The sequence below is a fragment of the Neoarius graeffei genome, chromosome 16 (genome assembly GCF_027579695.1).
Source record: "Neoarius graeffei isolate fNeoGra1 chromosome 16, fNeoGra1.pri, whole genome shotgun sequence".
NCBI classification, from domain to species: domain Eukaryota; kingdom Metazoa; phylum Chordata; class Actinopteri; order Siluriformes; family Ariidae; genus Neoarius; species Neoarius graeffei.
Window position 1 is genome coordinate 41,913,211 of NC_083584.1, and position 21,309 is coordinate 41,934,519.

A 21,309-nucleotide genomic window follows, 5' to 3' on the forward strand; every position below is an offset into this window, starting at 1 on the left:
CTCTCATCTTTCTTTTAATGATATATTGTTTTTAGCTTTTTCCTCATACTCTGCGTCCAGTTCTAACCAATTCTACATTATTAATTTAATCTTTAATACTCGCTAAAGCACACATTCACAATTCAAAATTTTCTAATCTGTAGCCCTCTTTTATTGTATTTGAAAGAGAAACCAAGCAATACATTAAAAGAATTTTCTATAGAAAACCCAAAGCCCTCAAATTCTTGAATTTATATGTAATCTTGAACATATTTCTTTCCTAATGTATTTCTGTGATTTCTGCCTGTATAGAACCCCCTGGCATTGTCTTTTGTGGTTTCCTATTGTATTGCCTTGCTGTTAATTCATTAAAAAACAAACAAACAACTGAGCGTGAGGTGGGAATACTACCCTGCGTGGGACACCAGTCTAGCTCAGGGCATCATGCACACCCATATTTACACCTTGGAACATTTTATAGTCATCAGTCTGCCTTTCATCATGTTTTTGGGAGGTGGGAGGAAACTAGAGAACATGGAGAATACCCAGAGGTAGTAACCAGAGCTCAGGATCAAACCCGGGGATCATTTAGCTGTGCCAATCTCAAGACAATTTGTGTATATGCTTTATTAGGAACGCCAACAGGGTGTGAAAAGTCAAGAATCAATGAGCATTAAACTACATATGTGATTTTGTATTTATTTTTACCTCGCCCGCTACAGAGTAAGTGGGGTGAGGTATTTGTTTTTGGTCAGTTTTTTTTTTTTTGTTATCGATATTACGGGAAAACAGCTGGATCAATCTTCATGAAACTTTCAGGAGAAATGGGCATTGGTTTCAAATAGAACCTCCAACATTTTGAGGATCATCTGGTCAAGGCCACCAAAAAGGTCAAACTCGTTTTTGTTGTGGCTACTGCCTCATATAGAGGTGCTAGCCACTATGTCATTGTGCTGTAAGAGTGTAACAGTCGCGCACTGCGCATGCGCATACATGTGTTCCGATTAAAATGGCCAGTGAGTGTATACAATTCGGTTCACCATTCGAAATAAATGGACTAGACTAAAGAAATCACTTTCAGACACGTTTATGCTTATTACCGATGGAAAGTGCATTCCACTGAGCTCTAGCACCGGGCCATTTCCAGGAAATAAGAGTTTGGGTCATGGCGACAGCGCGTGTATGTCAGCCTCGGTTCGGAGGTTTCAGTTTTGAAAATTGTAAGAGTAGAATAATATAAAGTACAGACACTTGGTATATTTTACTTCTGTGATTTTTTTTTTTTTTTTGTTCATTTTTGGATTACGCTTCATTTTTGTGGCTACTGCCTCATAGAGTAAATATATATGCTATATTTACTGTATGGACATGGGATCAGAAAACAATTTTATTTATAAGCAGTAGCCACATGTACCCATAGGGTACTTTTTTATTTTTTTCGTGATATCGTCCTTCATATTCATCATAAGTGCTACCGGGCGAGGTTTGTTTTGCCTGGCAACACTTGTTAAATTTGTTTTCTTTACAGGTGAAAATGGCATTAAAATTGCATGAAAGGGTAGAGACTGTAATTGACTTCTTAATTTTTAGGCTATACTTACATTCATTGACCCTTTTATCCGCCATAAAGTTAGGTATTGCTGTGCACAATTTACACTGCTCTGCTATGTCCACTGTTAGAAGACTAAATATTCTATAACTGGTTGATCATTCTTACAGTATCAGTGACATGGCAGCGTATCATGAAGATACACTATCAGACACAGCGGTGTTGCTCAAAACATAGATTTTAATGATGACCACAGATGAATATGTAATTTTATATAATATTTAACTAAATATTTTCTTCTCAAGAAGCATTGTATTCAGGGGTTGCTGTTGTAATTGGATTGATTCATAACTGTCCAATCTGTGAGAATCCAAGTCTAGCCAATCCTAGAGCAGGAGACGGGTATAAAAAATATTTTCCGTTCCCTTGTCAAGTCGTGCCCCATGATTTTAGTTTCAGTGTATAATACTGTAGAAGTCCTGATCGTTTTCAGTAGGATTGAACAGCAAGTTCAGGTTGGAGTAAAACACTTGTCATTCCAATTCTAATTTTAGGCTCTGGAGACCCATGTCAGTTGGCAGTAAGGTAAATTTCGTTGCTTTAATAATCCAACTAACAACATCTGCTCATTCATGACACCCTGTGGCAGAAAAAAAAAGCTTACTCCTTCAGAATACCCTTTCTGGTATTAATTTTTAATATATTTAGAGAGATTGAAACTTTCAATCACAGAAAAAGCAAAGGACGTTAAAAGACAAAGAGCTGGGTGACCGAGAAATCGACAAAACTGAAGAAGGCTGAAATGAAAGGCAGGAATACCCCCTCGTAAGACACTTGTTTAGCTCTATCCTCTGTCTGTGTTGTAGGCATGCCACTGTGTGACACTGAGTAGCCACTTGCCCCAGTGCCTCTCCCCCTTCTGACCTCATGACAACCCCACCACTTGGCCAGTTTCCTGCGCAGCAGGCGCAAGCAGCCCGCGATGTAAACACAGCCTCACTATGTCGCATTGGACAGGAAACCGTGCAGGATATCGTTTTAAGAACCATGGAGATCTTTCAGCTGCTTAGAAACATGCAGGTGAGTGCAAATAATGAAGAATGTCCTGGAGGTAGAGACTGTGCAGGTCAGGGTTTTTGTGCCCACTTATTTTGCTCAGATTTGTTTTGGGTTGTTATTTTGATGACTTTCAGTTCAGCTGAGCATATACACACACGCACGCACACCTGCATGGGAGCCTCTGCTGCGTATTACAGCATAAAAAATATAGCACGGACAAACGACCTAACATGAACTCAAATATAGAAATTCCAGTAATTAAAAAGGGCTTTTACTAATATAATTTCCTAAACTCAGATTAATAGCATAATCTTAGAATTCTGTAAAAAAAAAATCTAATTAGAATTCTAAGTATTTAACTTTAAAACAAATAACACTTTCTGTGAGTGATTATTGCCACCCAGCGCACTTGATAATTGTCAAGACAGCATCATGAAGCGTATACAACATTTAAAGTGCTTTATCAATGTGGAGAAGTCTCTGAAACATTATCATGGGCTCGTTTACTGCCCACCTCATACATCATATATCGTATATAATTGTTGAACTTGTTGTATGTCGCTGTGGATGAGGGCACCTGCTAAATGCCTGTAATGTGAATGTAATATCCTGATGAATGCACATTGTGTGGTTCTTCTGTCTGCTTGTCTCCTTTTTTTTTTTTTTGCTCGTCTATATTTCTGACACAGCTACCAAATGGGGTCACATACCATCCTAACACACATCAGGACCGGCTGGGGAAGCTGCAGGAGCACCTGCGCATGCTGTCTGTCCTCTTCCGTAAACTGCGCCTGGTCTACGACAAATGCAACGAGAACTGTGCCGGTCTGGAGCCCATTCCTCCCGAGGTTACCGCTGTTTTTCCACACTTTTCACACAGCACAAGGTCAAAGCAGCAGTAGCACAGATCCTAAAATTATACACACACACACACACACACACACACACACACACAAATAAATGCTGGCTACATGGCTCCTAGGGTATTGCATCAGTACAGACAGTTAAAATTAGCTGGTTTATTCACAGAATGTGTGCTGGCCCAACAGCTCATGTGTTTTTATAAAGTTAGAGGTGAGATTATTCATAATTACTCAGTTTTCAGGGACTTCTTTATAGACTCTCACAAATACCTATGTACAAGCTTGTAATTTCAGCCATAGTGATCTGTCCATGGGCCAGTTTCATTTCACTGTTTTGGCCTTTTTCCACTATATGAACTTGAATCTACTTGCTTTTGGTATCCGCAGTTCGTCTTTAACGCAACACACACACACAAGGACATCTTTGTTGTTATTAATACTACTACTCACATGCCTGTGTGCGCGTGCGTGTGCGCGCATGAGAATTTATGTCAAGCTCGAGTTGCCAGAAGTCATCCAGTTTCTAATGCATTTTGTGAAACGAACAAAAACGAGTGCTCTGAGAGCACAATATCCCCTGCTACAGTGTATTGCAAACGAAATTGCAATATATGTATTGCTGTCCTATAACAAAGCTGCCTGCCAAGTTTCGTGAAATCCCTCCAAAAATCGTGAGAAGAGTTAATTTCAGAAGGTGAGTACCCTTTCCTGGGACAGACGGACATCGCCACAACATAATCCCTCTTCGGGCCTTTCGGCCAGTGGGGAATAAAAACCGTAAAAAAGCTGCATCCAAACTGCCAGGATATCCAGTCAAGTTTGCTTTACAGAATCTGAATGACCCAAGACATGAGCCAATTTTATCCCTAATCTATCCCCAATGAGCAAGCCCGTGGTGACGGTGGCAAGGAAAAACTCCCCCAGACGACACGAAGAAGAAACCTCTAGAGGAACCAGACTCAAAAGGGAACCAATCCTCACCTGGACAACAACAGACAACATGACTATAACATTAACAGTTTTAACATGAAGTCAGTTTTGTTGATGTTATAAACTCTTCATTGATGGAGACTTGAGTGCAAAATTGTTCATGACAACCGCAGTCCTAAAGTTAGCAAGTCAACTATAGTCCTCAGCCACAAAAGCATTACTGTAAGTGTCCAGAGCATCCTCCAGGTGTGACTTTCAACTGTCCATATGGGGCCGTCCTCCACAGGAGTGATGCGATGAGACTCCAATCAGACACAGGGCACCAGGATGGATCAGGCAGGTCCGAGGAGCAGAAAAGGTCAGCATCTCGATCCCAGGATTGACATGTAACTCAGAGGGACAGATTGGCAGGGGGGGAGAAAAGAGAGAAAACACAGGTTGTTAGGTATGCCCAATGTCACCTGAATAAGTAGGTACAGTATCCCTGTGTATAAGCAGGGACTCCGGCAAAACTAACTATGACAGCATAACTAAAAGGGGAGAGCCGGAAGGTAACACAGGCATGAGGGCGCTCCGGGACATAAAGCAGCAGCCACTACACCATCAACAAACTCGAGTGAGCAAGTGAGTGGGGGACTGACAGCATCCATACATCCCAGTTTACCAAAACACTATGTCTGAGGACCCTCCACATCTACACCTTTACCTCATAAACACCATTAACAAAAGGCTTGACTAAACAGATATGTTTTCAGCCTAGATTTAAACGCTGAGACTGTGTCTGATTCCTGAACACTACTTGGAAGGCTGTTGCATAACTGTGGGGCTTTGTAAGAAAAGGCTCTGCCCCCTGATGTAGCCTTCACTATACGAGGTACCAGCAGATAGCCTGCACCTTTTGATCTCAGTAGGCGTGATGTAACGGTAACAGCATAAAAAGTGCCATCTGTTTACAAGCAGCAAAAAAAAAAAAGCCATGCTCTGTATGTTAATATGGTGTAATTTTTTTTTTTTTTTTTTTTAAATTTGATTTATTTGACAATAATGCAGTATATAAAAATGATAAACGTAACAAAATAATCCAAAATAAACATGAGTATAAAAAAATACAAAATACTGTAGATATTGCCGGGGATAACGCAAAGTTAAAAACTTATTTCCATTGTGGTCCCCATAATACACGATGTGACACAAAAGAGAGATATAAACCTAATACTAATAAAAATATATGAAAATTAATAAATAAAATCATTATTCTTAATAGAAGTCATAACATTATACATATAAAACTTAACATTTTTCTTAAAATGTAACAAAGATTGACTAGAACTGACTAAAGTAAAAGGAAGACTATTCCATAACTGAGCACCAGTGATACAAAATGAAAACTTAGCAAAAGTACCAAAATGAGGAATGACAAGTGAATGTTGACTAGAACGAGTATTATGAGAATGTCTTCTCGAGATGGAAAGGAATTGGTCAGAAAGGTACTTAGGAAACATCCCATCAAGCACTCGGTACATATGATTTAGTTTTAATTGCTTTACTCTATATCGGATAGGGAGCCACCCTAAGATTTTGAAGTGTTCAGTAAATAATGATGTTATTGGCTGTAAATTTAGAGTAAAACAAACCAGTTTATTCTGAGAAATCTGCAGTTTTGTTTTCTTAGTCAAACTTGAGTACCAAAAAGAGCAGGCATAATCATAATGACATTGTACCAGTGCTGATGCTAACAATTTCTTGGTTCTTAAATCTAAAAATTTTGATTTTTGATATAAAAATTCTAATCTGGCATATATCTTACTTGGTACCTTTTTGGCCATTGCCTGTCCATCTAAGGATTGGTCCAACTCTGCACCTAAATATTTAACTTTCGAGTAATATTTGATTTTCAGTACCTTTGCACACAATGTCCAAATTCGAATTTTTCTTCAAGTTACTTTTTACAGCCAAACAGTATAGATTCAGTTTTTCCAAGATGTAAAGGTAACTTGTTATCCACTAGCCCAGGGGTTTTCAAAGTGTGGGAGAGTCAGCCCCCCCTCGGAGAGCAAATAAACAACAGCGCCCCCCCCCCCCCCCCCCCCCCAAATTTTTGTTGTTGCTATACTTAATGTTCCATTCGTATTTTTAAAAAATGGTTGTTGTTCACACCTTTTTTTCTTTTTCACATTTTAAACATCTGTGCTTTTTAAAACATCTTGTTTTACACATTTTAAACATCTCGTAGCATCGTTAGCTAGCACCTCTTGGCAGACAACACACTGTGGCAGTGGAGCATCTTCAGATCCAGTCCATGAAAATCCAAACTTTAAATAATCGTGGTCATACTTCCTTCTTTTTCCAGTCCCCCAGGATTCCGCGGGCCTTTTTTGTGATTGTTGTGGGCTAAAATGTCTGATGTTGCGGGGGGGGGGGGGGTTTCCAAAAAAATTGTGATGAAAGTTGCGGTGTTTTTTAGGTTTTTGTTGCGATTACATTGCGGGAGGAAGTGAAAGTTGCGAGAAATTGTTGCGATTTTCTCTTTTTGTGATTAAAATTGAGTGATATGTTAAATATTAAGTTATTACTGAAAAACTATTGATTAAAAAAACAGACACTGAGAAATGGTCCTATAAACAACTTTACCAATATAAAAGATTACCAGGACTACAAAAATGCAGAAAAATAGGCTTTACTTATCCAAATGCACCTGTTGGTTCAAAAGTTAAAGTGCATAGAACCTCACAGCACAACATGAAGTTACCTTAAAATATAATATAAATGCCTCAGCTTTCATGTAAGATAAAAACTATTAATACTAGTACTGTGTGCAGGCAGTCTCTCCTGAAGACTAAATTAAACAATAATCATAAACTAATAAAATAAATGGCTCAGGCTTCATAGAAGAAAAAAAACAATTTGAACAGAATCTCACAGTATGATGCTGAAGCTGCCTAAACAATGGAAAATAAAATACCATTTTGGCAAAAATGTTGGCATCCATTACTTTCTTGTATTAAGTAAAAAAAAAATAAATAAAGTGCACACAGTGCTTCACTGTAAACGTCACACACTTTCAGTAACAGAATTTAAGCCTACATAAACACTGACTCGCACATCATGCAATGTTGCCAGATACTGCTGACGTTTTCCAGCCCAAAATATGTTCAAAACCCGCCAAAATGCACTTAAAACCAATCTGGCAACACTGAGCGCATGCTGCTTCTCTTGAACTTATACACGGAAGTAAGGCGGAAGGTAGTTTGTCGACGTCACCTCAAGACGACGCCAACGATTGGTCAAATTTGCGGGAAAGTTGCGGTGATTGGATATAATTGTAACACCGCCCTGAATTGGCGGGGATTGGTTGAATTTGCGCTGAAGTTGCAAATCGCAACATCTTGGAGGCTCTGGGTTTTTTTTGCTTGGCCCAAACTTTGTCTCCTCAATCACTGTAGCTTTAGGTACTAAAAATCGATCCATTTTGTCTCTGGTAAAGGCTCCTCACGTTGCGCCCCCCCTGAAGAACTCTGGCGCCCCACACTTTGAAAAGCCCTGCACTAGCCAATCACTAACACATGATAATTCTTCACCAAGTTGATTTTGTCAAGTGACTAAATTGTGACCATGTATTAACAATGCAGAATCATCAGCATACAACAATAAGTTACATTTGGCAGCCATTTCCATATCGTTAACATCAAGAACAATAAGCACCCCAGGATCAATCTTTGCGGCACTCCACATGTGATATTTTCAAGATTAGATTTAATGCCTGAAAGATCAACAAGTTGTTTACGATTTAATAAATATGACTTGAACCAATTTACAGCAGAGTCAGACAAACACCTCAATTTACCAAGCAAAATCTCATGATGTCGAAAGCTTTCTGTAAATCAAGCAACACCATTCTTGCCCATTTCTAGCCTAATGTAATCAGTTAAATGCAATAAACATGTATCAGTAGAATAAGATTTTCGAAATCCAGACTGAAATTCATATAACAAATTTGACTCCTGCAAGTAGACATACAGTTGGTCATGTATCACTCTTTCAAATATTTTAGATATCACATAAAGAATAGACACAGGACGATAATTACCTTCACTGGTTTTACTATTCTTTTTATACTATGGAACAACCATAGCATATTTGAGATCATCTGGTACAACACCATGTAATATAGATAAATTTATCATATGAGTGAGTGGAGCAGCAATAATTTCTGCAGAATCTTTTACAAATTTTGCTGGAATGTTATCAAGTCCAGTAGCTTTGAAAGAATTTATATTTCTGAGCAATTTACAGACATTTTCTTCTCGGAGAACACTGGTTTGTATCCCTGCTTGGCATGTTTTATTTGGGGAAAGTTTTGCTGCAGGTAATTCATTTAAAATTGGCCATCCTGTACTGATATTTTGCTAAACCCTCTGTTGGTAAAAACGATGAGTGTACATTAGGGTATTAGGCAGAAAAAGAAATTTACCAGTCAAAAATAATATTTTATATAATCCTGATAAGCGCCGCAGGTGCGAAGACGAGCGCCGCAGGCGCGAAGTCCCTCTAGGGGGGTCTGGGGGCATGCCCCCCCAGAAAATTTTTGAAATTTAGACTTCATTTCCTGCATTCTAGGACATTTTCAGGGTGAAATGGCGTGTAATTTTTGATCAGAAATATTGCATATTTTTACTTTGTATTTTTTTTCAGTTTCACTCCTGAATGTATCAGATGTATGTATGGTGTCTGATTTGGTAACAAAAGTGAAAAGAAAATAAACAACAATGAATTGTATATAATCTTTTGATCTAGTTACAGTATTTAATAAAAAAAAAAACCCAACAGTATTCTATTTTACCATACCCCAATGAAACCCCCTTGTTAATCAATGTATCACACATACCTTTTCTGTCTTTTTGTGGAAAAACGAATCAGTTTTTGTCACATTCAATTTGGGGCGTTTGTTGGGATTCATCTTGATCCAGAAGAGTGAGTCAGCAAAAAAAAAATGCGGTTCTCCCGCCAAGAAAGCGGAAACTACAACGCAGGGTGTTTGGCAATTTTCGACCAATCAGAATTCGCGATTTATTCAGTCCGCATGTTACAAGATTCAGTGCGGGCCAAAATGGCGGAAGCGATGAAATATTCTGATTTTTCATTTCAAGTTTTCAGTATTTTTCGTATTAAACTGTGTTTCTTACGATTTGTAAATGATGGCGGAACCACACACGGACTGGCCATCGGGAGTAGCGGGAGTTTTCCCGGTGGGCCGGTGGTTCAGTGTGGGCCGGCGGAGAAAAAAAAAAAACAGTTGCGCGCTGGCCTTTAATATGATAAGCAATGTTAACAGTTTCTTTAACAAACTGTTAACATTGCTTATCATATTAAAGGCCAGCGCGCAACTGTAATAAGCAATGTTAACAGTTTGTTAAAGAAACTGTTAACATTGCTTATCATATTAAAGGCCAGCGCGCAACTGTTTTTTTTTTCTCCGCCGGCCCACACTGAACCACCGGCCCACCGGGAAAACTCCCGCTACTCCCGATGGCCAGTCCGTGTGTGGGCGGAACATAACTGGTTTTATCGGATGACATGTGGGAGTATTCATGTGCGAAAATTTTCGGCATTATCGTCCGTTTCAGTATCCGTCTGTGTGTATACTTGCCCGTTGAAATCGGCAATTGCCCGTCAAATTTACGGGTGGACGGGTCTCTGCCTAATACCTTAGTGTACATGTACTCTGCCTCTGATCTCTGTAGTCAGGAAGAATATTAAAGCAGCCACAGACCAAAGGCTCCTGTTTTCATAAGAAACCATTCAAGATCCTAACTTTCAGTAAGATAGACAGAATCCTGCTTCAGTCTGAGGTGGGGTTTACATTAGACCGTATCAGCGGATCATCAGATTAACGTTTTTAAAACGATTCGCGTGCACACAGCAACACCAATACACGGATACGCTCGGCTCCGCAGGCATCCTGCGCTCCAAATCACTCCGCCCTGAACAGCGAGTGCCCTCTGGAGGGTGCGCACTCCGGCCCTGCGCAGCTCACAGAGCGCGCGAGTGAAGTGCACGAGCAGTGATTCGGGACTGAGCCGCTGTGTGTGTGATCCCAGCGCATATCACTTACCACTTGCAAGTGGAAGGATGGCAAGCCTAAAGACAATCATAACTACACAATGGGCAGTATTTGCATCAGTATTTGCAGTATTTTCATACTTTTATACTCTTTAATGAAAGGTGATACAAGGCGGAAGTCCGCGCCGTTTTTCAGCAGTCGCGTCACATGACCAACGCCAGCGAATCAGGAAGGTGGATGTCACAGTGACGTTGTCCAATGACGACGCCAGCTAGAGCTCAGCACAGCGTATCCGCGTATTCTCAATGTTTACACAGCACCGGACCAGACACGATCTGGATTGAATACGTGGACCCTGGTGGATTCCCGTTTCCAGGCGTTTTAATGTAAACGGACAGTGCATCCACGAAGAAAACGAGACGGATACGGTCTAATGTAAACTTGGCCTTAGTAATGCAATGCCATGATGTTTGATTTATTACAAAACCTTACCTACAAAACCCATCACATTACTTAACTTTTTTTTTTAAACAGAGGGTTTGACAAAACATCAGTATAGGATGGCTAATTTTAAATGAGCTACCTGCAGCAGAAGTTTTCTTAAATAAAATGTGAATAAAAGATGTGTGAACCCTGCATTCTCCGAATGAAAGCCCTGTGCTTTTAACACACACAGTGCAGCTGCTTTTTTTTTTTTTTGCTGCTTATAAACTGATTACACTTTTTATGCCGTTACTGTTGCATCCTGACAGTTTGGATGCTTTTTTTTTTGTGTGTGTGTGTGTGTAACAGAATGCTTTAGAAATATGTGAAGAATTGTTGCAACTTCAGCTTGATCTAATACAGTTTCACATTCATGTGAGCGGTGAAAAAACACAATCATCCATCCATTATCTGTAGCTGCTTATCCTGTTCAGGATCGCAGGCAAGCTGGAGCCTATCCCAGACACGGAGAGAACATGCAAGCTCCACGGAGAAAGGCCCTCGTCGGCCGCTGGGCTCAAACCCAGGACCATCTTGCTGTGAGGCGACAGTGCTAACCACTATACCACCGTGCCGCCCAACACACAATCAGTGAAGTATAAATAATAATAAATAAATGCTATTTACATACGGAGGGTTTGTTCAGGACGTCCCGTCTCGCACAATGATGACTCAGCCATCCATGCATTATCCGTAACTGCTTATCCTGTGAAGGGTCGTGGGCGAGCTGGAGCCTATCCCAGCTGACTACGGGCGAAAGGCGGGGTACACCCTGGACAAGTCGCCAGATCATCACAGGGCTGACACATAGACACAGACAACCATTCACATTCACACCTACGGTCAATTTAGTCACCAGTTAACCTAACCTGCATGTCTTTGGACTGTGGGGGAAACCGGAGCACCCGGAGGAAACCCACGCGGACACGGGGAGAACATGCAAACTCCGCACAGAAAGGCCCCTGTCAGCCACTGGGCTTGAACCTAGAACCTTTTTGCTGTGAGGCAACAGTGCTAATCACTACATCACCGTGCCACCAGTGATGACGCAGTGATACTGATCAATCAGTAGTCTGCAATGTTTTAACGCCATCTTTTGGTATTGCTTTAGCTCGCTTGGAACCTAGATGGAGGCAATACCAAAAAAGTACCGGTTACCAGGTACTGTCTGTAACTATGGCCCGATGGGAAACCAAAAAAATGCGAGTTGAGTTGAGCTGTTACCAGGCAGTGTAAAAGGGCCGTTAGTTCCTGAAAACAAAACAGCATTCTCTCACTCGCTTGTCTCCCTATTCACTTATCTCTCTCTCTTACTTACATCTGTGTCTCTCGCTCACTCCCTTTTCTCACTCACCATTTTCCAGGAACATTCAATATCACATATTAATGAGAAATCCAGCATACATGTAGTAGAGGCAGCAAAAATCAGACTCAAAGTTTGAGAAAGCAGTGCAGCCATATGAGCGGTACGGCTGAGGCTCGGCTCCAGTAGTTGGTGATGTAGAAGATGAGCAGGACATCGTTAATGGCGGCATTAGCATGAAATTTTGAAGTTTTGAAACCTGATCTGTTTGAGCAGAGTGTATAGATCAGGAGGAGAGAAACCTGATAGGCTAAAAGACTGAAGTGCTGCAGCAACGGTCTCTTTAGTAGAGCCCACTGGAGCAACTGTCCGCAGGCAGTCAGATGGCATTGTGGGTAATGTATGAAACTATGGACCAGCCTGTCGATGAAAGAAGCTCAGAGTAAAACAGTTAAAAGACGACTTTTTTTTTTTTCCCCTTTAATACTTATTGATGGTCCTGTTGCTGTTTTGTTCATGCTGTGGTATTTGCTTGGCTAAAAGTAGAGCTTTTACACAAATTATTTTGTATAATATTTATTTACATACTCTTGCGCTGTTGAGTACTGAATTGTTTGTCATCAATGCTGAATTCTGCTTTAATATCTTTATTCTGCAAATCACAGAATATGCACTACACAGAAAGATGTAAAAAAAAAACCCCTCACTTCAGTGAAAACCAAATATCTCTCCCTGTAAATCCACATCCTTATTGTCAGCATAGTGGACATTTTGCAATTTTATTGCTTGTAATTGTTCCCTTTAGACTTGTACTCTCACCCTGATCCAAACCATCACTCTCCAAAAACAGATTTTTGCGAGTTATACATGAGTCTTCCGAGAGCCTGACTAACTCTTACAAGGGAAAGCATTACAAGTGTAACAGATTTGAAAGGTCTTTTATAACTGTATGTTTTAAACATGGATGGCCAAAAAAACCTCCCTGCTTTTGTGAGGATTTTGATGCTGGCCAAACCTCTGACTTCATGTGCTCTGTTAGTTGTTCTGAAGCAAGTTCTCCAAACAGGAAGTGGGCTAATGGAGTCAGTGGCATTACCTCATCACTACTCTAATGAGAAGCAGGCTGCAGTATGAACAGCTGGCACAGTCACTTGCATCAGCGTTTTCCACCGTGAGCAGTCCCCGGCTCCTCAGTGCCCTGGAATTTCCTGCGCAGTCGAAAAGAGCCAGTGTCATTTTCATTTTTCCATCTGCTTTTTCTCCGTCAAAGCAAAGGAAAAGAGTGGCTCTCATTGAGTCATTCTTCTCTGTCAAGCAGCAAACCACATCATCCCTCATTGTACAAAGTATGAGCAACGTGCTGTTGCTTTATTCCCAATTTCACCCCTGCCTGGTACCACAACACAGCTCTTATCATAAAAACTCTTTTGGGTTTTTCGCCAAAAGCTGCTTGGTTCCAGTTCTAAGCTTGAATTTGCCATCCAGTAACCTGAGTGGAGAGTCTGCACTGTGGCACGTGTGAGGGAAATTTAGTGGATGAACATTCCTATTCTCTGTGTTTGTGTGTTGAGCTCAAGTGGCCTAATATACTGAGAAAGATGTTTTTTCCAATGTTGTAATCACTTTTCTGTGGCCTTGGTGGTAATGAGCAGGGTGCTTGAGTTCGTCCTAACTACGCATCTTCTCATGATGTAACCACCTTTCCTGACCTCGGTGGTGATGAGCAGGGTGCTTGAGTTCTTATAACTACGCATCTGCCTGCACATACCAGAGCACGCCAGGTGCACGCTTTAACAAAGCTTCATAGAAAATCTTGAGCCAATCACGTGAAGGTGCAAGCAGTAAGCGAATGCCTTTAGAGTATAATAGCCACTAAAACAACTCGGAGTGCGCGTACTCTCTGCATCATCAGAAGTGGTGTCTTCTTCTCTTTCCTTTCCTATTTTATATATCTGTTATATGATCTACTATAATAAATAACTGAAAAGACGACTGCTAAGTGTTCTGAAGTGTTTATTAGAAATTTCCATTACACACGTTTCTGCCTTGCAGCTTCATGATTCCTGGTTTGGTCGTGACGTTGGGGTACTCTCTGTGTGGAATTTTCTGTGTTCTCCTTGTGTCTGTATGGGTTTCCTTTCGGTTCTCTGGTTTCATCCCACCTCTCAAAAACAGTAGGTAGACTGGCTATACTATACTGCTGGCTGTGCCCCTATATGTGAATGAGTTTATGTATGTTGTAGTGCAACGGCCTAGTCTCTCATCTACGGTATATTCCTGCACTGTGCAAAATGCCCCAGGATCCAGAGATAGTTTTGCCTGGATATTTCAAACTATGGCCCATATATATGATGAAATCCATGTTGGGTGCTTTCTGATCACGGCATTGTCAAAAAAAAAAAAAATCTGCAGACATCACCCAGATTCTTGCAAGAATATAAAAAGATCCCTCCTGTTTCTTGGAGTTTTGGTGCAGTGTTGCCTCACGCCTAGTATTCCTGGGATGGACTCCAGGATAAAGCAGTTAGTGAAGATGAACAAATGATAAATGGACAATAAATGGAGTGCTTAGTTCTCCAGTCTTCATTGCGTCACCAGGATGTAATGGCATAAAAGCTAGAAGACTTTGGTTTTAAAAAATGTAAGTAGACCTAAATATGCAGAAACTTGAATTCTTTTTTCTATTTTTAATGGTGAAGCATGGTGCAAATATATGTAATGAAGGTGAACACAATTGTGATAGCAAAACATTCACAAACTATAAAGTGATATAATATCTACGAGGTCAATGTACACTCACTGGCCACTTTATTAGGATCACCCATCCACCTGCTGTTTTCTGCAGTTCTCTAATCAGCCAGTCCTTTAACAGCAGCACAATGCATCAAATCATGCAGATACAAATCAAGAGCTTCAGTTAATGTTCATTTCAGTCATCAGAATGGCAAAAATTGTGATCTCTGTGACTTTCACTGTGGCATGGGTGTTGGTTTGAGTATTTCAGAAACTGCTGATCTCCTGGGGTTTTCACACACAACAGCCTCTAGAGTTTACACAGGATGGTGTGAAAAAACAGAAAATATTGAGTGAGTGATGGTTTTGTGGGTGGAAACGTCTTGTTGATAAGAGAGGTCAGAGGAAAATGGCCAGATTGGTTCAAGGCAAGGCAAGTTTATTTATATAGCACATTTCATACACAAAGGCAGTTCAATGTGCTTTACAGAAGTAAAAACAGTAAACAATAGAGAAATAAAATTACATAAAATAATTTTATCTTTATTCTAAAATAATTAATTAAAAGAATTAAAAGAAAATAATAAGAATTAAACAATAGTAGAAATAAAATATTAAAATGCCAAAAAGAAAAAGGAGAAAAAGAAAGAGAAAGGGGAAAAAAAACTGGCAGAATAAAATAGAATAAAGTTAAAGTAAATTTAAAACATGCAGAGAAAGTAAAGATTATAAAAAATGTAAAAATATTAATTATTTAACAGAAAGCATCTGAAAACAGCTTGGTCTTTAACCTAGATTTGAAGCTGCCAACAGCAGGAGCATTTTTAATGTCCTCTGGCAGTTGGTTCCATAGCTGTACTGCATAGTAGCTAAAAGCTGCTTCACCACACTTTGTTTTAACAACAGGTTTTAATAGTAAATTTTTCTGTTGTGATCTGGTAGATCTGATTGGGTTAGGCCGCTGCAACATATCAGAGAGGTAATTGGGCCCTGTACCATTTAGAGATTTGTACACCAGCAGCAATGCTTTAAAGTCAATTCTGTAGCTTACTGGAAGCCAGTGAAGGGACCTTCGAATTGGAGTAATGTGCTCTGTTCTTTTTGTTCGTGTGAGAACCCTAGCCGCTGCATTTTGAACCAGCTGAAGTCGTTTGATGGTCTTTTTTGGCAGGCCTGTGAAAAGGCCATTGCAGTAATCAACCCTACTAGAGATGAAGGCATGTATTAGTTTTTCCAGATCATTTTTTGACATAAGTCCTCTTAGTTTGGAAATGTTTTTTAGGTGATAAAATGCCGTTTTAGTGATTGCTTTCATGTGACTGTCAAAGTTTAGCTCGCTGTCAATGAAAACACCAAGATTTTTAACCATTTCTTTAGTTTTAATCCCTTTTGTGTCAAGAATAGTGGTAATCCTGAGTCTTTCATCTTTTTTTCCAAATAGAATTACTTCTGTTTTATCTGTGTTCAGCTGAAGAAAATTTTGTGACATCCAGCTATTGATTTGATCGATACACTGGTAGAGACATTCAAGGGGGGCATAATCATTTGGTGATGGAGCAAAATAAATTTGTGTATCATCTGCATAGCAGTGATACAAAATTGAATTTTTATTGATAATTTGCCCAAGTGGGAGCATATAAAGGTTGAAAAGTAATGGTCCAAGAATCGACCCCTGGGGGACACCACAGGTCAAGGGCATTGACGTTGAGGAACAATTTCCCAGGGTAACAAAGAAGCTTCTATCTTTTAAGTATGATTTTAACCAATTGATAACTTTACCAGTCAATCCAACCCAGTGTTCAAGTCGATATAGCAGTATGTTGTGATCAACAGTATCAAAAGCTGCACTGAGGTCCAGTAATACCAGGACCGATGTTTTGCCTGCATCAGTATTAAGACGTATGTCATTTATAACTTTAATCAGCGCTGTTTCAGTGCTATGATTGGCACGAAATCCTGACTGAAAATTATCAAAACGGCTGTTTGATATCAAGAAGGCAGTTAATTGATTGAAGACAATTTTTTCCAGGATTTTCCCGATGAATGGTAGATTTGATATTGGCCTGTAATTATTTAACACTGAAGGATCCAGATTATTTTTTTTAAGAAGGGGCTTTACAACAGCTTTTTTTAGGGACACAGGAACAACACCAGTCTCCAAGGATGTATTTATAATTTGAAGCACATCTGTAATTATAAGACGAAGAACAGACTTAAAAAAGTTGGTGGGCAGAATGTCCAGTTCAGATGTTGAGGAACTGAGATTTTGTACAGTTTTTTTCAAGAGTCTCATAATCAATTAAACAAAATTCTGACATGAAGGATATATTCAAACTGCCATGAAGGATATAGCAACTCTTTACAACCGTGTTGAGCAGAAAAGCATCTCGGCATGCAACAGAAGAGCACATTGGCTTCCACTCCTGCAGCCAAGAACAGGAATTTTAGAATCAAGAACAAGTTCCTATTAAAGTGGTTAGTGAGTGTGTAATGTGCTGTGACTTACAGTATATGTAGTAATGTGATGATATATATAATATAATAGAGGGGGGGGATATAATCTAAGGGAAGACCTAAATTAATAAAAAAACAAAGGTTCGAACAAATATAAAAAACGTGCGTATCGAGCTGTGGGGCGACTTTATGGAACAGACTGGAGACAGAAATAAAACAAAGTGCAAATATAAATCTCATCTCATTATCTCTAGCCGCTTTATCCTTCTACAGGGTCGCAGGCAAGCTGGAGCCTATCCCAGCTGACTACGGGCGAAAGGCGGGGTACACCCTGGACAAGTCGCCAGGTCATCACAGGGCTGACACATAGACACAGACCAAATATAAATCTGTTTTTAAAAAAAAAGGACAAATATTTTTAAACAAGTATATAGAAGAGGAAGTATGTTAACGGAGGGTGACGAGGGATAAATAGAATAGGGTTGATTGTTATATTAGAACTAACTTAGTATATGGTATATATGGTATATATTTATTTATAGGGATAGTTTATATATTCATATTTACAGGGATAGGTATGTAGTAGTTGTTATTTTTGGAATTATATATTTATATAGATATTTATGAAGTGTGTGTATATATGGTATGTAGTATATATTTTTGTAATTATATATGTATATAGATATTCATGAAGTGTATATATGGTATATATTTTTATAGGCATATTAAGGTAGTTTGGATTTCGGGGTAGTTAAAAAGGGGTGGGAAATTAAAGTATTGTACTTCTTCCCACTCCTTTTTCGAACAATGTGCGGTGTTTTGTAATGTCTTAGCTCTTTGTTATTTTATTTATTTTTTTGATTTCTCGTTTTCTTTCTTTTGTATGTACAAATAATTATATAAATTTTTTTATACATGTTTGAATTTAAAAAAAAATAATAAAAATAAATTCTAAATAAATAAATATAGAGCAATGCAGCATCCAGCACAAATAAGTAAGGAATAACACATGGTGCAGTTATACAAAAATAATGCACACGGGTGTGATGCGGCCCCAGTTTTACTGTGTTAGACAGTGCTTTTTTTAATTTTATTTTTATTTAAATCAGTTTATTATTAGACTTATGTGGAGTGTCTGCTGTACAAGTCCTTGTGTAGGAGCTGTTACTATAGAAACAATAACATATTAGGACAAGTACGTTAATATTAACTTGTCGTTCATGTTACAGCTAGATGTACTGTCTGAGCTGTGCTGTTATATAAACGTAATGCAGACCTTCTGGCCCATCAGATTAAAGAATTCAACTGTGCTGAGGTATAGGAACATAAGAGTACTAGTACAGGTGGTTGAAATTGAATACAGTTAATTCCACTGATGTCTTATCTGACATTATTGGTGACTTGAAATTTCTGACTATTTGATGTGTTTTTTTTAGTTTATTTATTTCCTTTTTTCAATTGAAGGACAAACAGTGTGTTTGTTTCCGCTGATTCTGAATTGATATGGAAGGACAGGTTTAGGACAGCTTTCATACCCGGCATGATATCAGATTACATCTCCAGTGTTGGCGCAGCAGCTTCTTTGGTTCTGTGCGCCAGCAGGTGTCAGTGTGATTTAAGCTGAAGTGACCGACCATAGAGAAACACTGATAGTTTTTCAAGGTTGTTTCAGGATGGAAGAGTTTAGAAAAAATAATGAATTATTAGAAGTGAGGTGGAACTGATTGAAGCAAACACTCTGGATGGAGCACAGTTTTAAGGGAGATGAGGGAAGCACAGTGGACATGCTGGGGCTCACTTCAAGGTATCGGAGAAGATGAATTATTTGAAGGTGCTGGGGCAAACAAATATGATCAGGCACACCAGACAAGAAAGTGGTGGCACATAGACCATGTTCACACAAATAACTTTTTTTTATTGTTATTTTTATAAAGTTTAGGTTTTTGTTATCGGTAATGGAAAATGTCAAACAGTTTGAAAATTCTTACTGTAGAAACAGCAAAATAATGGATGTGTTTTCTTTCAACTTGCAGAATGCTACCTTATGATGGAGAGAGAGATCTCACTGAGAGATTGACAATTTAAAAGTGCAGCTGCTAAAATCCAAGAATGACCGCATAAAAATTTAAACCTGTAGTTGTCTTTGGTGAGACTATATATCATTAGTTTCTGAAATTTGATGTTTATGGAAGAATTGCCATATGGGAAGAACTTGTAAGTGCTATTGAGCTCATTACTTTGACGTTAAAGTAATTGAAATGGAAAGCAATCATATTGTCTGATCACTAATAAGTCCTTTTTTTCCATCTTTCTTTTCTACATCTGGATAAGAGATGCCTAGAGATGGTACAATACACACACACACACACACACACACACACACACACACACACACACTTCCCACACCGATATTGAAAGCTTGATTATTATCCCCCGTCCAAACAAAGTTTGGTGGGGGATGTAGAAACAAGTTCCGTTCGGCCATCCAGCTGTCAGTCTGGTCACGCTTTTGTTTCTGGGCCATGTCTTTAAAACTTCTGAAGATATCTTAATGAAACTTTGTAAACATATCAAGCAACGTGAACTGGTGCCATTTGCTATTTTGGATTTTTGAAACTGGGGGGGAAAAAAGTATTTTTCTAATTTTTACATAAATTGATTTTGACTTGGTTTCTAAGAGCAATGTTTGTTTCCGGAGCATATATCCAAAACTATTCACGATATGGATTTGAAACTTGGTATACATGTTAACAAGGTGGTGTAGATGTGCCTTTTCATACTAAGAAATTTGAGAAATTTAAATTTTACATGTTTCCATGGAAACAATTTCAGACTTAGTCTCTTAGGCTAGTCTTAGGGGTAGGTTTTGTTTCCGGAGGAGAACTTGAAAACTGAGTGGTACGGTACAGTGTTGATTAAGTAATGTATATGTGCCTTTTGATACTGAGAAATGTGAGAAGTTTTCATTTTTAGCCCACCTGGACCAAAGGTCCGTTGGGTTTATGCCACGGGCTGCTGAGGTCAGTGTAAAGAGGTAGGGTTGGTTTCCTGCAGCAGAACTTGAAAAATGTGACAAATAATATATTCAAAGTTGGTATATAGGGCGGGGGATATAGATGACTGTCTTCATGTCAGCTGTGTTTTAATATTAAGCTTTCAGGTGTGTGATCAATTAAAGCCCTTAAGAGGGACATCTAAAATTATCATAGTCAAACTTTCAAGCTCTCCCCCTCAGATACTGTACAAGAAGACATACCTAACCATCAGCATCATGGTGCTAATGTGTACACACTTTGACAATATAATAAAGAGCTAAAGGTGGATGATATGACAAAAATATCATACTGAAGTTCTCGAAGCCAGTTCTTCAAGACACGAGCTACATCATTCAGTATTGTTCACAAACTGCCATTAAAAAAAAAAAATGGTTCAATTATTTATTTTAACGTCTGCAAAATGTAATTTAAATATTAAAAATATATATTTTTAAAGAATTAAATATTTAACACTGAAAAGGAGAAAAATTAAACATTTTACAATCTAATAGATTAAGAGCAAAATTGGAAATCAGCTGCTTCTAGTCAGTTTGTGTTGATTTAAAAAAAACATTGAAAACTGTAAAATAAATCACAGTATTTGTAATATTTCAGAAAAAGTTAGTGACATTTTTATTGTGGTAAATTATATTGTCATTTTATCAGAAATAACTAATTCCAGTATAATAGTTATTTATAACTGTAATAACATGGGCATATAGTAGGTCATAACAATGCTAGCTTGTTACATACGGTAACTGGATCAGATTCATTCGTTGTCGTCCGAAAACCCAAAATAAATTAAAACTTGTGCACCAAATTGTTGGGTTTTTGTTCCTGTTAAAGATGTATGTTGTACA

General features: G+C 38.8%; 1 protein-coding gene across 1 annotated transcript in view; it reads left to right on the plus strand.

Annotated features, from left to right (window-relative positions):
- The window catches only part of med30 (mediator complex subunit 30), a 36,676-nt gene that overhangs the window by 1,867 nt on the left and 13,500 nt on the right, over positions 1-21,309 (plus strand). The window contains exons 2-3 of the mRNA XM_060942974.1: positions 2,395-2,608; positions 3,277-3,435. Of these exons, the coding sequence (XP_060798957.1) occupies positions 2,456-2,608; positions 3,277-3,435 (312 nt within the window). The 5' untranslated portion in view covers positions 2,395-2,455. The remainder of the gene's footprint in view (positions 1-2,394; positions 2,609-3,276; positions 3,436-21,309) is intronic.